The sequence below is a fragment of the Eriocheir sinensis genome, chromosome 11 (genome assembly GCF_024679095.1).
Source record: "Eriocheir sinensis breed Jianghai 21 chromosome 11, ASM2467909v1, whole genome shotgun sequence".
NCBI classification, from domain to species: domain Eukaryota; kingdom Metazoa; phylum Arthropoda; class Malacostraca; order Decapoda; family Varunidae; genus Eriocheir; species Eriocheir sinensis.
The window spans coordinates 11,016,750-11,034,310 of NC_066519.1; the positions used below are offsets into that span (position 1 = coordinate 11,016,750).

The 17,561-nt window shown below is 43.5% G+C and overlaps 1 protein-coding gene across 1 annotated transcript; it reads left to right on the forward strand.

Moving 5' to 3' along the window:
- The first annotated feature begins 2,485 nt into the window (after positions 1-2,485).
- LOC126997138 (uncharacterized) lies at positions 2,486-16,867 on the forward strand. Its single transcript, XM_050858191.1, has 2 exons — positions 2,486-2,521; positions 16,355-16,867. Exons 1-2 carry the CDS (start codon positions 2,486-2,488, stop codon positions 16,865-16,867), a joined length of 549 nt encoding a protein of 182 aa, XP_050714148.1.
- The last annotated feature ends 694 nt before the right edge of the window (positions 16,868-17,561 follow it).

Here is a 17,561-nt window from a genome sequence, read left to right on the forward strand (position 1 = left end):
AACTGAAGAAGGATTTCGGATTATTTTTACAGTTGGCTGCAATATTTTCTTCATATCTACGCTTTGCCTGACGCACTAATATGTTTACTCGTCGCCTGGCATCATTGTAGAGTTTAATGTTTTCGGGCGTGCTTTGTTCTTTCTTTAACCTGTAAAGCAATTTTCTCTCCTTGACTGAGTGTTTAATTTCGCTATTAAACCAAGGTGGGCTTTTATTAGTGCTAATTCGCTTCTCGCACAAGGGGACAAATGTGTCCTGCTGAGTGAGTAAGTGATTTTTAAAGCTTAGCCAGGCGTCCTCTACATTGCCGTCATCTGATAGTTGCATATCTATTAGTTTTCGTCGGCTTTCTACGAAGTTGGCTCTTTTGAAATTGGGCACCTTTACTTTATTTTCAGTCACCGATGTTTGAGCTCTAATGTCAACGCGCACTAGTTTATGATCGCATGAACTGAGGTGTTCTCCTACCGTGACATTACTGACTAGGTTAACTTGGGTCGTTATAACAAGGTCAAGTATGTTATTTTGTCGAGTTGGTTCAGAAACCATTTGGCTTAGATAATTTTCCTCTAAAAATTCGATCATTCTATGGGACTCACCTTCTGTACCCGACAGTGTCGCCCAGTCGATATGGGGGAGGTTAAAGTCTCCTAATATCAGTGAGTCGCTGTTATTAAGTGACTGCCTTAAGACGCTGTACATTTCAAGATCGGCATCGAGTGATTGCCCCGGAGGCCTGTAAGTGACAGATATATTTAAATTGACTTTTGCAGTGTTTACTCGCACGCACAAATGTTCAACGTTACTGTTTCTTGGTGTTTTGTCAGTGGGTTGCAAATAGCTTTTGACAAAAAGGGCGACACCACCACCTCTACGGTTTACACGATCCTTGTTGAAGAGTCTGTAGCCATCTATGTTGTATTCGGAACTTAAATCAATATTTGTGGTGTCGATAAATGTTTCGGTTATAGCAATTACGTCAAAGTTTTCTGTCAGAGCAAGACATCGCAGTTCATCAAACTTGTTTCTTAGGCTACGCGCATTGAAACTAAGGACTCTTAGGTTATCTTGAGGCTTGGTAATAGAGGTGGTGGTACTAAAGAGAGAGAGAGAGAGAGAGAGAGAGAGAGAGAGAGAGAGAGAGAGAGAGAGAGAGAGAGAGAGAGAGAGAGAGAGAGAGAGAGAGTCTCCAAGTTTAGGCTCGCCTCCCATATCTGCCTCGTGTCCCCCCACACCCCCTTTCCGTCAACTTCCACTTTCATCAGGTGACCTTCTCCTCGCCAATATTCAATTTCTGCAAGACAATATGACACTGCCAAATCGTGACAGGGAGGCGTGGTGTTGGTGATGATGGTGGTGGTGGTGGTGGTGGTGGTGATGGTAATCGTGACGGTGATTGGGATGGGGCTGATGAAGGTGGTGGTGGTAATGGCAATGGTTGTAGTGGTGGTGGAGTTTTTTTGGGGGGTGGGTGGGTACTGATGAGTGCGTTGGTGCTGGTTGTGTTAGTAGTGGTGTTGGGGGTAGTCGTGGCTAGTGAAGAAGTTCGTAGCGAATAGATGCGGAATCGATAATGATTATTTGGATTTCTTCTTTATAACTACCTCCCCTCAAAAAAAAAAAATCCTAACTTATTTGAATATATATTTCCTAATGAATGTTCCTCTTTCCTAGCTTATCTGAATGAGTAACGCAGCGCACACTCAGAGCTGCTTCATTTCCATCTTCTTGAATAAAAAATCCTTCTTTCCATTGGCCGTCCCAAACCCTGAGAACGGGTTGACACTCGCTTAACCCTAGTCCTTCTACATTTTGGAAGTGTGTTCCGTCCCTGTAATCCTTAGAGACATGAGTCCTGGAGGTTGAGCGATATCGTAGTCTTGTGCTGCAGCTAGCAACACACCTCTTTGGTTCATTCTTCCGACCAGTACGAGCTACCTCTTCTGGCTCAGAAGGATCAATCGGCTAGTCTGCGTTACAATGGGCCAAGCGGCCATCACTGAAAGGCTCAACCTTTAGCCTCCGCTTGTAGGACTCAGTGGTGGGTAAGGGCGTAGAAGAGTGAACTTTTTAAGGTACATTTATAGTATCCAGTACTCTGACAGGCCTTGGGGAGGGAATAGAAGAGCACCAAAGCCCCGCGAACCACACCCACCTCCTTTTTATGGGGACCGCTAGAGTGGAGCAGACGAGACACAAGCCCGTCAACTCAGCCCCGGGGTTAACCTTTGGAGGGCTCTTCGTGTGGATGATCGGAGGATCAGCGCCTAAGCCATCTGCCAGCTGAACTCAGAAGATTAAGAGTGGACAGAGTGGAGCTCTCCGAGTCGAGGAGACCTGGCAATGGAAAGATCAGTAGTGAGCGTTATACATACTTCTGGTCAGGCTAGAGCGATGGTGCCCGTCTGAAATGAGTAGCTACAACCCTTGTTTTGCCGACTGTAGTCCTCAGTTGTTAGGGGATCTTTAGCTGATGAACGTATGATGCCGGAGAGGCTGAAGCTCACCTTTGACTTCCGAGTTCGTATCTCTTAATTAAAACAGTATACGCTCCTACTAAACTGTATGAACTTGGGAGAAAGAGATTTTCTATGCCAAGCTCGACCAGTGGCCCCCCAGGTCTTGGGCGGCCTCAGTGCATCTACTGGCGCAGAGACCTGACTATGAGTTTTATGTTGGTTCCCATGGCTTTGGCACCAGAAACGTAAACAGTTTTTTCCTACTGAACTCTGAAAAGTCCAGAAGGCTGATTTATTTTTTTTGATTCCAGAGACGAGAGCCTCGCCGCTGGACTTGGTACAGCAATGCTGGCAATATGGCAAAGGAGATCGATCACATCTTTGTTAGTACCCGTTGGAGGATCCTCCAGAACTGTATAGTTTTCCGGAATGCTGAATTCTTTGCGACCAACCACAGACTTGTCGTTGCAAAGATGAGGATACGCATCAGGTCCAAGAAGATCTCAAGATGCAACACTTTGGGGTTCTATCTTGAGAAACTGAGTGATCAGGCGAGTGCTCAGGAGTATGCAGTGGCAGCTTCAAACCGGTTTGAAGTGCTTGGTACTCTTAAAGATCATAGAGAGTTGTGGGATACCTTGAAACGTAAAACTCTCAAAGCTGCCGACTGCCATTGGAAAGCATCCAAGGTCTAGGAGTGGAGTTTCCTCGAGGGAGACACTGAATAATACAGAAGAGAGTCGTGCTGCCAGGCTGGTTTAGGACTTGGAGCTATACGGGACTCTGTCACCAAGGACTAGAACCCTTCTGAGGTGGGATAAGGAAGGTATATCAGAGGTCTCGCTGAGGATGTTGAGGGTTTTCTAAATGCAAACGACCTTGGACCTGCCTTCCAACCTCTAAAGAAGCTACTTTCCAAATTTACATCTCAGACGAGTATTATCAGAACGGATGATGGGCAGATATTGTCAGATGCGGATAGGTATCCAGCTCGCTGGGTCGAGTACTTTTGCCTGTTGTGCACGGCAGAGCCCCCAAGCGAACAGCTCTCTTTGATTGAGTTGCAGATGGCGGCTGCTGATCCACCAATAATTTCACCCTCTCTGACGGAGGTGAGAGAGGCTGTGAGGAAACTAAAGGGTGGGAAGGCAGCTGGGATCTTTAATATGCGAATGCGAAGATGATGAAAGCCGGTGAAGACATGATCCATGGGGTGCATGCGTTGCTGCCTGCCTGTGTATTTCCGTGCCATTCGTCTTGACTGCAAAAGGGGGTTATTTGTCCCTCTCTGGAAAGAAACAAGATACTGCCGACTGGACTGGAACAATTACCGTGGTATTACATGTTTCAGTGAGCCGGGCAAAGTGCTTTATAATCTACTGCTGATGCAAATTCGATTTCAACTGCAAAAGTTTCAGTGACCTAAGGAATCAGGGTTCACGTCCGGCAAGTCAACAATTGGCTCCTAGCATTTCGCATCCTTGTAAAACACCGACGAGAGTTTCGACAGAGACTAATCCCAGCCTAGGTCGATCTCAAGAATGATTTTGACTCCGTACATAATAAGACGCTGAGATATTCTGCGGAGCAGTGGAATTCCTACAAGGATTATTGACCTGATGACTGGCATTTACAATAGCACTGAATGTGCCTTGAATTGTGGAGAATGTGTTTACGGCTTCTTCCCTGTTGATTCAAGATAAGGGCAGGGGTGTATCCTTGCTCCATCACTTTTCAACAATTGCATAGACTGTGTGGTAGGCAAAATTGTCAATGAAATAATTGCTAAGCGTCTTTTGGGAAGGCGGTGGCCAAATGGTCAGAGTGCTGGTGCGGCGTCCAGGAGGACGCAGATTCGCGTCCCGCCCTCCGTGATATACGGGCTGACAATTTCTCAATCAGTGCCAAGTGGCCTATGACTACCCACATGCCAACGATCAATCCGGAGTCTACACCTTTTCAACTTCAAATAAAAAAAAGATCAAATTAAATAAAAAGTTGACTTTCAAATAAAAAAATAAAAAAATTCAAATTATTATTTTTTAATTAAACTGTAAAACAAGTTAATATCATGTGAATGTGTGTAAAGAGCCTATTTTCGTAGCTTGTGGGATTTTTTCTCATCATATCCTCATGAGCAACTCTTTCGTGCCCCTAGCAAACGGTGCTAAGCACAACTCAGCCCTCTCAGTAACCCAGCGAGCATTTTTTTTAATCATGCACTGGAAATACATTTTATAATGCTACACCAGGAAGGAAGGCTTTCCAAACCTACCGTGGAGTGCTTTTATTTCTTAAGCACAGTGGTGAGTGACCTGTGTTTGTCCATAAGTTACCGCATCCATCCGCAAGGCCTGGAGGGGCCCGTGACGGGTGTCAGGAGGCGGGATCGAACCCACAACCTATGCTCCTATCGCATACGACATTAAGGCGTTTTACTTTATATAATAATACTCTTGCGGCAGTTTCTGCATGCCTGCATAGAAAACTTTTGTATTGTAATGATTGTTTCCATACTGACAGTGACCGCTGTATCTATTATCTGCTACTTTTTTCCTACCTTTTTATATTTTTTGTTATTCTACATAGAACGTACATCAAAACCTAACGTTATTAATAATAATACTATTAGGTTCGTTACTAAAACGTGACATTAAAGTTTCTGCTACAATCGCTCTCAAAGTGTATGTAGGCTACACTAAGATGTAAATATATGCATCATAATGGTATTATATTGTATAGTAACAAAAATATACCATTACACAAAACAAATAGACTTTGACGTACATTCTGATAAAAAATGAACACGATAACATCAGTAATAAGAGAGTGGGACGAGTCAAAAAGTCACCAAACTATTCGCAATTTGCGGGAAACTCTATCATGCACCTACCTTTGCGGCAGTAGTGAGGCAACTGACTGAGCAGTGAGCACGGGAGCTGAATGCGCGTTATATAAAGTGATATATAACGCAGCAATAAAATTTCAATTATTAGTTTATTTTCATTTTTTCAACACTATCGTAATGAAACTTTATAAACACGTTATATTCACTGTCTCCCTGGAATGCGTAATAAAAAAAATCCATATGAATGCACTGGTTTCAGCGTTAAGGCCGGACAGCCGGACAGTTTGTCTTTTTGCCACAGTATAGTGTAGTTGCCTTCGGTCGCTTTTATTTCAGTTACCGTTATCTTTTTACAGGACATTATTGCGTTTTTTTCACAGATATATAAATTTTATACACGTAGAAGATACCAGTGTTGCAAATTCGCATTATGAAATGTATTTTCATTGCATGATTAAAAAATGCTGGCTGGGTTACTGAGAGGGCTGAGTTGTGCTCGGGGCACGAAAGAGTTGTCAATGAGGATATGATGAGAAAAAAAACAAGCTACGAAAACAGGCTCTCTACACACATTCACATGATTTTAACTTATTTTTTAGTTTAATGATTTTTTTTTTTCAATTTGAAATTTTTATTTTTATTTGAAAGTCAACTTTTTAAATTTGAAAGTCAAGTATCTTAATTTGAAAGTTAACTTTTTTTTAATTTGAAGGTCATTTTTTATATGAAAGTCAACTGTTTTAATATGAAAGTCAACTTTTTTATTTTTAAGTTCAATTTTTTTAATTTGAAGGTGCAAAGGAGTAGATTATCTCTTAAATTTAGGAGGTTGTGTTATTATTATTATTATTATTATTATTATTATTATTATTATTATTATTATTATTATTATTATTATTATTATTATTATTATTATTATCATTATAATTATCATTATTATTGTTATTATTATTATTATTATTATTATTATTATTATTATTATTATTATTATTATTATTATCGTTATTATTATTATTATCGTTATTATTATTATTATTATTATTATTATTATTATTATTATTATTATTATTATTATTATTATTATTATTATTATTATTACCTCCGCCAACGAAGTTGGGAGGAGGTTGTATTTTCGGTCCGGTCAGTATGTATATTCATTTGTCTGTTTGTTTGTTCGTGTACAGTCTCCTGTGCACAATTTTGCGGATATCTCAACCAATTTTTCAGGGAAGCTTTGTGTCCATTCAGAATAGAACCCATTAAATTTTTGATTATTTGGAAAACGGAAAAACGCACCTTGCATGGCCTTGACCTTGACCTCGAAAAGTTCGCCCTAGGTCAAAGTAAAAAAAAAAAAAAAAAAAAAAAATAAGGATTTCGTCAAATTTCGAAACAAATGCTGCCATATGATGCACCTTACATCCAGAATAGAACCCATTAATTTTTTTATGTCAAAGGTCAAGGTCAAGGTCGCACAAAACGTAATTTTGGCCATAACTTCGGTTCTCTTCATCGTAGAGACTTCAGACTTGGTTCATATTTTAGCTCATGGAAAGACGCACCTTGTATGGCCTTGACCTTGGCCTTTGACCTTAACCTCGAAAAGTTCGCCCAAGGTCAAAGTTTCCATGAAAACAGAATTTCACCAAATTTAGAAACAAATGCTTCCATATGATGCACCTTGCATGGCCTTGACCTTGACCTTTGACCTTGACCTCCAAAAGTTCGCCCAAGGTCAAAGTTTCCAAAAAATAGAATTTCGTCAAATTTCGAAACAAATGCTTCCATATGATGCATAGGATCACAGTTGATGGCCATACCAATTTTCAGGACGATCTTTGGGGGAGGTGTGCACTCTTCTAGTGCTATGCGTCTAGTTATTATTATAATTATTGTAATCTAATAATCATCATGATCATAATTCTTATCATTTGTTTGACACTAATTTGTAAGGTCCCTGGATTAAGAGCTTCGAATGATATACTTTGCTGTCCATAGGAGAACTAAATGAAGATAAATCCATGTTCACTCACCCATGCACGCACCCACGCACGCACGCCTAATGATGGAGCTGCAAGAAAATGCTGCGCTCGTTTCTCTTGTTCTGCAATTACTGTCGTCCCTTCTTCAACAATGAGAATGAATATAATTTTTAAAAAAATAAGATACACTCATTTTAATCACACGAGCTTTTTCAAGCATTCAATTTCTTTTGTCTAAGAGGAGTATGAATGCACCTGATGTAGCTTTAAGTTTCTTTAAGAAAGAAACATACATGTAGGAGTGAGTCGAAGGCTCAAAGCAGCTGCAGCCTTCAACGAAAATATGGACCTAACATAAAAGTGGATTTGGCTTTCACGACAGGATAATGCAATCAGTCATGGCGCACCACACGAGGAACATGATTGCAATAAGAAAAGACAGAAAAAAACAGAGAATAATCTTTTCATCATGCACTCGCTTTTTTGTTAGATTATCGGTTTTCCTGTAATAATATTGCAAAACGACTGTTTGAAAGCTTTGGTGCTAGAGAAGCCAGTGAATGTGTTCCGCCACTTTTATAAATTTGTGAGATATACTTTGTACTTTGACGAAAGATAACGCCAAATCCGCAAAATAAAACCCGAAAAGAGGGAACTATGTACAAGAAATTTCGAAAAGGAAGAATGGAAGAATCTGACACAAACAAGATTTTAGAAAACAGGAAAATGTCTGGACACGGAAGGACAGAGATCGACCAAAGTTTAGGCTCTGAAAAGGCCTTAAAAAAGATTTGTGCCAAAGTCTTATCAAAAGCCACGGGGATGTTAAGAAACAACTTCAAATCTCCCTCTGAAACTATTCTGGATAGAAAACACGACTCCGAGGACGTCAAGCTTAAATCGGAACAGTACTGAAGTGCCTCGTGCGACTGAACTGCAAATTACAGATCATTGTGCCCCACCTAAATGGATGTGAAACACGGTAGTCTTCGAAACGTAGTTACTTTGTTCCCTGGGAAGTTAAGAGGAAAACTCGCCACGTGATCAAGGGCCACAATGCTGGAGATAAGTGAAGCCATAAATTATCTCCTAGCGTATGCCCCAACACTGCCGTTAGTGGATTTTTATGACGCTGAAAAACGCTGTCTAATTAAAGTTACTTTGAAATCACCATTTCTTGATGCTCTGGAATGCTTAGACGATAACTTGCTACGTTTTCAGAGACTAAAATATTGGAGACATTTGAAACAATAATGTACTTTTTGGAGCGCGTCCTCATCCTTGTGACTATCAAGAATGGCAGGTAAACACAGTAGTCTTGGAAATACAGCTACTCTCTGCTTTAGAAAGTCCACTCAATTACCCGATGCGTGTCCAAACACTAGCAACACACATAGTCGCTTAACATCTTTTGGTTCGTGCCCCAAACAATCATTTTATGAAACAGTCCAGGATGTGAAAAGGTGCTGGATTGGATCCTTCTGGTGGCCTTCTCGTCCTTCTCGTCCTCTTATGAAAAAAATATAATCCGGAAGACCATGATCAACGGCCACTCGTCTATCATTCCGCTACGCTGTGTGGCCTGACGAACAGCAGTCAAGAGGGAGACGAGACACACACGCCACACTTGCCATTTTAATTAAGGGTTCGCTCTGCAAGGCGAGGCGTGCGATGGTATCAGGCAGGAAGCAGATGGAAGAGGAAGGTACTTTGTTGTGTATTAGATTACATAATATTCCTTTATAATCAGGAATACGTCTGCCAGGGTACAAGATACTTTGTGTAATATAACCCTTCAGGAGTTGTATTTTAGAACAGCTATATTCAGAATGCTAGAGATAATATCGAAGAATTTATAAAGTTATCGCAATCATTTCTGAGACGCCATACTACCGGGAAAAGTAAGGTCCTAGTAATTAGTAGTAGATCAGGTGCACGGAACGGCGAACTTCTAATAGGTCGCTATAGCAGAGACATCCTTCCAAACTTTACCTTTCACGCGTCGCGATACTCTTGGCGGCCAGTAACTTGCCCATCAGGGTGGCAACGTCTGCTTAACTTTAGTTAGCGGGAAGGCGTGGCGGCCGAGTCGATACTCGTACTTTCGGGCTTCGGAACAAGATGACTCAGACCCGGAAGGCTGTAGGGATACAACGGACAGCCAACGAGACGCAAGATACTGGAAAGACACTATCCGAGGCATCCACAGATGGAAGCAGCAATGCTCCTTGAGATTTCAGTTTTCTTTACTTACTCCAGAAGATCCAGACAAAAGACCAGAAAAAAACGAGCGAAAAAAAAAACGAGTGCAGCTTACCTTTTAAAGTGGTAAATCTTATAGGGAGCTTGATACTAAAAAAAACTAAAAAAACATGTATGAGTAAAATACAAGTGGTAGGGAGTTCTCAAATAAATTAGAAAGAGAGAAAAAAAAACATATTGAGACAATTGAAAAACTAACCAATCAGCCTCAAATCCGCAGGTGAAATGACGCTTCAAAAACACAGGAATTAGAATATGTGAGATATAGAAGTGTCTAATGCATACTTTGGTAGTAAGAGGACGGGGGGACGCTTACTAAGGTAACATGGGCTAACTACAAGAAAACTGAAGATTGGAGGAAACAAGAGAAGATGGGAGTCAGGAACCAAATTTGCTAGAAAAGGGAGAACAATTATTGAGGAAACATGTTCAAGCTGCAGTGGAAGGAAGAAAAGGCAGCATCTGATCTGGAGAAACCGTGACAAAGGAACAGCTCCATCAAAGCCCAGGACACGAAAGGCATCGGAGGGGTGTGGAGCCGACAATGCTGTCCATTTCGCCGCCGCGCAAGAGTCAGGTTACTCTCCCGTCCACGTTCTTCCCTGTACCATCGGTCTTCGCCCTCCGCCACAGAATATCTAGAAACAAACAGGATACCTTTGGTAAAAACGGATTAGCTGCCTTCCCTTCCTGGCGACCGCAGGGACTCTCTCTCTCTCTCTCTCTCTCTCTCTCTCTCTCTCTCTCTCTCTCTCTCTCTCTCTCTCTCTCTCTCTCACACACTCTCTCTCTCTCTCTCTCTCACACACACACACACACACACACTTCCATTTCGCACTCTTATTTCGATGGCGATAAGTACAGAAAGACTAAAGATTTAACGTGTACGTGTAAGAGACGCAGCAAAGCCATGACGGCCACGTATGTCACGAGCGGTTTAAGGACCATTTACTACATTTATGATACCTCGCAAGACGTAGTAAAGAAAAGATAAAAGCTGGTCTCACAATATTCTGCCACGGTTCTCATACTAGTTTCTCCGTCGTTTGAGGGCATTAGTGCCTTGCAGTGATACAGCCTCACAGATGCATTTTATCACAGGTGGCTGAGCTTCAGGCGCTCCTTGGCTAAATTAATACTGTCAGCCCAAAAGTTTCATGGCACAAAAATATTACGCACTAAGCCACTGCAATGCTTAATGAAATACCTAAGTGAAACGCTAGAGGGTTGTTGCTGTATTAGGTGTATTATAAACTTTGCTATGCAAACGCCATCATGCAGATCCACTTAGCCTCTTAAACTAATTAGCCGCTTGAGTATTTAGTTCGTAACACCCTTGAGGCGCGCATGTCACTTTCACCTTTAACTAAATATTTGACATTCTGACGATTAATATGATGATCCAATTAGCTGCTACAATTAGCACAACTCTCATTAGCACCATTAGCCAATACCGAGCCCGGTAACGACTCTTGTCCTAGCTATTAAAATATTCCGAACTAATTTCCTCGCCAATTATGTTGTAATTATCTGGAGATTCGTCGTTTCAATATATTATCAAATTTCGCATCATCTCCCGGAAGCCTCGCTGCAATTCCGAGGAAATACACGAAATATGTATAGCGCACTTGCAGGCGGGAGGCGCCTTGTTGGAAGATAATTCGACTCATAAGAAAGTGAAAAAATAATTCGAGTTTTATAACTCAGCAAAGATAAATAGGGCAGACAGAAATAGACACATTGGGCAAAACATGAAAGAAAAAAAATCCTGGCCCCCATATATTTAAAGTACCGTTGATGCCCATATAAAAGCAATCTAAATGATGCTTCTATGATGGAAATGAACTCAGAATAAGGAAAGTGGAGTAGGTCAAGATGTGCTGTTTGACTAGTATGCTGTGTATTTTGGTGTGAGGTGTCTTGGAAGCGCCTAACCAGGATCATTTTTTTTTTTTACGTTACGTTTGGGCTGTTGCATAGGTAGGTAATTTTGATGGGGCCTGCTGGTCGGCCCCAGCCCATTGCGGCGCAGGGGGGTGTTTATAGTGGCGCCATCTTGCTTGGATCATACTGCACCCCGGAGCTCATCTTTGATCCTCTTTTCGAAAGACTCTATGAGTCCGGGTTGATAAGTGGTCTTCAGGACAGCTTGTGGGTAGTCTTAGGCCACTCGGCGATGACTGACAAATTTCCAGCTTGTTTGTCGCGGCGGTCGGGACGCAAACCTGCGTCTTTTTGAACGCCGCGCCAGGTCGCTGACCTCTCGTGGACAACGGGAGAAATGTGAAAGTGTCCAAGAATGAATGCGTCTTAAGTATGCTGTGCTCTAAGCGAAGTGTCTCAGGCTTGCTGTAAAGACAAAGATATAGCAACGGATCGAAGATTTTTTAATGTGAAAGCTGAGTTGTGACTCTAAGTGTAGGAAATGCGGATTGATGAAGGCTCGTTGTGTATCAGGTATCCAGTGTTTCAAGTGAGGTGTGTCTCAGGTGAACCGTGCTCCAGGTGTGTTGTTTCATAGGTACAATGAATACTCCAGGAGAGAAATTTGGAAGGGCGGCTTAAAGGGAGACATACGAGGACACGCAGCCACGTCAGAGAGAGCCACAGCGACACGCTCAGGCCCGTGTATCAACTCACAGCACCATCAGCGTGATACAAAGTCCCACAGCCATAAGGGATGCGCCCCGAAGCCTCCTCGCGCCCCTCCTGACGCACATAATGACATAATAACAGACACGGTCCACCATCGCTATACCGCTGCCCCCTTTGGCTATGATTACATCTGCAATTACTTACACAACCAACTTTGTATACTACCACCCTTGTTACAGCTCTTACCTCCTCTCTCTACCATCTGCATCATCACAAATGTTCATCACTACAACTCACCTTCACAACAAATACTGCTATCTTTTCCTCCACCTCCTTCCATTATTATCAACACAGCCGTCAAACACCACAACCCACTTAAAAACTGCTTTCCCTACTATTATATCCTTCCCCCCTCCCGCTAATCCCATCACGAGCGTTACTACAACCGCTAAACATCACAACCATCCTCACAACTACCACCACTCCCTTCATACCTCTCCTCCACGAGCATCATCGCTCACTTCCACTACTGCTACCACTGCCTCATTTCACCCTCCACATCACCAACAGCATCATCACCACAGCCGTTCATCACCACATTATTGGTCCTATCAACCATGAACACATCATCACGTACGCATCAGTGAGTCATCGACCACGTCAAACACCACAACAATCCAGCTCCCACTGCCACCACAAAATCATTAATTCAAGCGTCAAATGAAAGATTATAAGCCAATGCAACAGTCACAAACACTGTCTGTCAGTTTAGATTACCGTCCGTCACACTGCCATGATGTTTCACTAGATACCTGCGTCGTTTTGTGTCTAGGCAGCCGGGATATTTTTACCGGCTGCAAAACGTCATGGCATTGTTTCCAGTTTTGTGTGTGAAAACTTTTAGAAAAAAGGAAAAAACAACAACATTTCTAGCATATTATTCATTTTAGTGAAGAATTTTGTTCCTGAAACAGTGTGCGTGTGTGTGTGTGTGTGTGTGTGTGTGTGTGTGTGTGTGTGTGTGTGTGTGTGGTGCACATCTGACCAGCAACAAAATCAGTATCGGTGTCACAAAAATTTTTGCATCAATAATTAATCTACTTGGACAGCGATATGGCTTCTGATGATTGGTGCATTTTATTTTCCCATTAACTCGCTCAAACTACTTCGAGAGAGAGAGAGAGAGAGAGAGAGAGAGAGAGAGAGAGAGAGAGAGAGAGAGAGAGAGAGAGAGAGAGAGAGATAATCAATAGTGGCACACGCCACGGGGCTCATCGCCTCACCCTTTCTACGACGCCAGCCCCTGGGGTCCCTCCTAGGAAATCTCCAAGCAAGCCCTCCTGCCATCTCATTACCTCATGGCAGACAGAATCCATTAACTTAATTAACCCACGAACTTTGTGGGCGTCCACTTTAACTCCACCACTCCAAATTGCTCCTTATGGAATAAGATACCCAGCGAGCAAGGTCATTGGGTACCATCAGATATCGTGGGTACCGTACCACATGCCCCGTCAGCCGGAGTTGGCGGTCTTGAACTATGTAGTGAGTAGACCTTAATTCAGTCTCAAGGAGTATTCGCCGATTTGACACAAACTACTGACAGCGATATCCCATGATCCCTTGTCGGCACTTATGAACAGGGATATCAGTACGCCTCTTCAAGTCACTACTTAGTGTCCATGTCCCACAACAGTAATGTAGGGCAAGGAGTACAAGCGAAATGAAGTTCCAGATCTTTGTCTTACTGCACTGCTATTGACAACTGCTTATACTGTGGTGGAACTAGTCCGTCACACCGTATGCCAATGCAATCTGCTGTAAAACCTCTTGACGAGACTCACCGTTGGTCTAGACTGTGCTATTAGGGTATATACAATTTTCCAAGATCTTAATGCCATACCCACACGCATCAATGGCTACTGTTTTATTTAGCAAACGTCTAAACACATGTACCTTGATCTTAACTCATGAGGCCTTGAGTCCAAAAGGCTTTGCCTCTTCATGCAGTGACAGAGAGTCATCACAAGAAGCTCAATTAACCCCGCGAGGAATACTGCATCACTGGCAATAACAAAGTGAGAGAGCCTGGCAATGCTAACGGATGCTCCATAATGTCTAGTCCGTTGATCATCCAATTCATACCAGTGATGAAAAATCATATATCAAAGACACAACCCTGCTTCAATCACGTACTCACAGTTAAGGCATTTGATATAAGCCACCCCCACTCTCCCACACACGTGCTGAACAACATTCTCAGTCCCAGGCCACAGGCCAGTTAGTAGACCAGTTTTCCTTGCAGTAATCCCACAGAGTTAGAGAAAATCCCTCCCACATACGCACTTTACAGCTTTCTCATTCCAAGGGTACAGGGCAGTTAGTAGACCAGTGATTATTTTATAAAATTCCACAGAGTTGGATGAAATCCCAGAGTGCCTCGAGATGCACTGACACAAACCCCTTGAGATCGACATACGATGCAAGAATCTCGTGTCGAAATTCACGTCTGCTCTCCACGAGTACGCAAAGCACTATATTACGGTAAGTTTGTGGCTTTTCAGGCGTGAACCCGGACGTCTCAGATCTCTGCAGCTGCATCAGCTGGCTGTGAATCCGCATCAGCAATAGATGAACAAGTGTTGCCTGGGAAAGTGAAGAGTACAATACCGCGATACTGGTTGCAGTTCTGACGGTCCTCTTTCTCTTTCCATAGAGGGATGAACAACCCCTCTTTCGGTAGAGATAGATGGTACCAGATTGCCATAAGGCAGTTAGGACCGCATTCAACCCACACCTGACCTCCAGCTTTGAACACCTCTCCGGTGATGTTACAAAAAACACCTGCCTTTTCATTCCTCAACAATGCCATTGCCTCTCTGATCTAATTGAGAGGGCGGACTTTCGTCATTTGGTGGATCAGCAACATACATTTGTAACCCAGCACTTGGTAGCTGCTCGCTTGGAGGGTCCGCCTCAAAGTAGTCAGACGAAGGAGCCCTCTGCCCATCTATGTCTGACATGAGGCAACCATCTGCTGTTCGAGTAGCGCTAGCCTGAGGTCAGATCATTTGCGTTAAAATGACCCTTGACTTCATCATTTAGACTTATCCAATACCTCTCATTGTTTCTTCTCAGCAGATCTCTAGTCATACGCGACAAAACTTAATGTTGGTCCTGATTTACAGCTAGGTTGGCAGCGCCTCTTCTCGATATCATCCGTAGGGTCTCCCAAGGCAAAGCCATACCTCGATCTCGGGCGTTTTCCATTGCATCAATGCACTGCTTTGCAGCTTGAAAAGTATTACGTAGAAGATATCCCACAAGTTTACAGGGTCGTCAAGAGCGCTGATTACTTGGAACTGATTTGATCATTTCACTGCAAGTCATGGGCACATGTCAAGTACTTCATTGTCTATGTACCGTTGAAATACAGTATGGTTTCATCTCGAGATTTTTATTGACTTGGCATGAAGCTAGAGTGTTAGAGCAAGTCTGTAATCATTTAGACAGCACTCCGCACTCCGGAAACCCGGCAGTTGTGAGGAATTCTCTAATGAGTGTTTACACGGATGGGGTCAGTCTCCTTAGCATTGTTTCAGCATTGCTAAACCAAGTCCAACGGTGTAGCTCTAGTCTGAGGTACCAAAAAATTGCAGTTCTTAACCTCCGGAGTTTTGCAAAATTAATAAGAAGAGAGTTGCAGACTGTAGGTTTTCCTTGCAGTAGAGCCATTGTGACCAGCACATAACTCGAAGCCAACTTTGTCAGTGGCAGTAGTAGCACTAAAGTCGCCCTCGACAATGAGCGTGTCCTAACAGGTGTACTGATCTAATATTGAGTCGTTTGTTTCACACACCTAAGTAGGAGCGTACATTGCAAAAAGAGACATGAGGCTCAGGTGTACTTTGACCTCACCCGCATTATATGCTCATATAGCGGAGTAAACTCAACCGCAAATGACTGGAGAGAGAGAGAGAGAGAGAGAGAGAGAGAGAGAGAGAGAGAGAGAGAGAGAGAGAGAGAGAGAGAGAGAGAGAGAGAGAGAGAGAGAGAGAGAGAGAGAGACTACCTTCAAGGTAGGTCGCTTCGGGTAGTCGTTTATGGCCGGACCTCGACGCCTGCCCCTATAGGAGCCTCAGTTCCACAGGGCTCAATACTGGGGCCAGTCCTGTGGAACGTCTACATAGATGACCTACTCCACCAGCTCCCTGTAGTCAAAGCTTATGCCGATGACTGCACCATCGCTGTCTCGTACTGCCGTCGGGACAGCAGGCGTGCCGTAGCTGCAGTCAACAGGCAGTTGAAGGTTGCTGAGGAGTGGGGGAAGTTGTGGCAGGTCAACTTTGCTCCCGACAAAACGCATGCTATGGTCGTCTCTCGGTCTCCCGCTGCTACACAGGGGGTGGAGGGACAACTACGGTTTGGGGACGTCCAGTTGCCCCTCCAGGATAACATCAAGGTCCTGGGAATCACCATCGACCAGGAGCTGCGCTACGACCAGCACATCGCGACTGTGGCCCGCCAGACCTCTCAGCGTGTGTCTGCCCTCCGCAGGGTGGCTGGCAGCCTGGACCCCCGAGGAATCCTGACGCTGTACAAAGCACAGATCCGCCCTTGTATGGAATACGGTGCCTTGTCGTGGATGTCCAGCGCCGTCACCCACACCCGGCGCCTTGACGCGGTGCAGAGACGCGTCCTCCGACTGCTGGGGGGATGAGGTGGAGATCCCTGCCAGCATGACATCCCTGGAGCACCGTCGCGACGTAGCAGCACTGGCAGTCTGTCATAAGACTCAGGTGCTGTCACACGCCTCATCTCAGCAGGCTGTGCTTGACGCCACACCTCGCCCAACGAGCGACGCGACAGGCAGCAGCCGGGAGCCAACGAGTGACGGTACCTCACTCACACACGTCGCAGCACCAGCGGACGTACAAGGCCAGGGCAGCGCGTCTTTGGAACGGCTTCACGGAGGCCACGCCTGATCTGGAACGCGTGTCCACACACCAGGCGAAAGTAGCTGCCAACATTTGGAGAGGCACCCTCCCCACGCCGCTCCTGCTCCACATTTAAGATGACTGTAAATATTGTAATTAGTGTTTATCATATTTATAAGTATTATATTTATAATATATCCTGTGTATTTTTTAAGTATGTTTTTATGTTTTTGTGCAGTTACCCTCACAGGTATCTGTACATTTGAAAAACTTTTAAAATAGTTGTGGACGCCAACTCACAACTTTAAGTTTTCCATCTTTGTAAATATATGTATACATGTTGAAATAAATAAGAGAGAGAGAGAGAGAGAGAGAGAGAGAGAGAGAGAGAGAGAGAGAGATTGATTTAGCCACATTCAAGGTCGATGTCATGATTATCTACCTTATTGCTCATCTTACCTGCTACTGATATTAGAC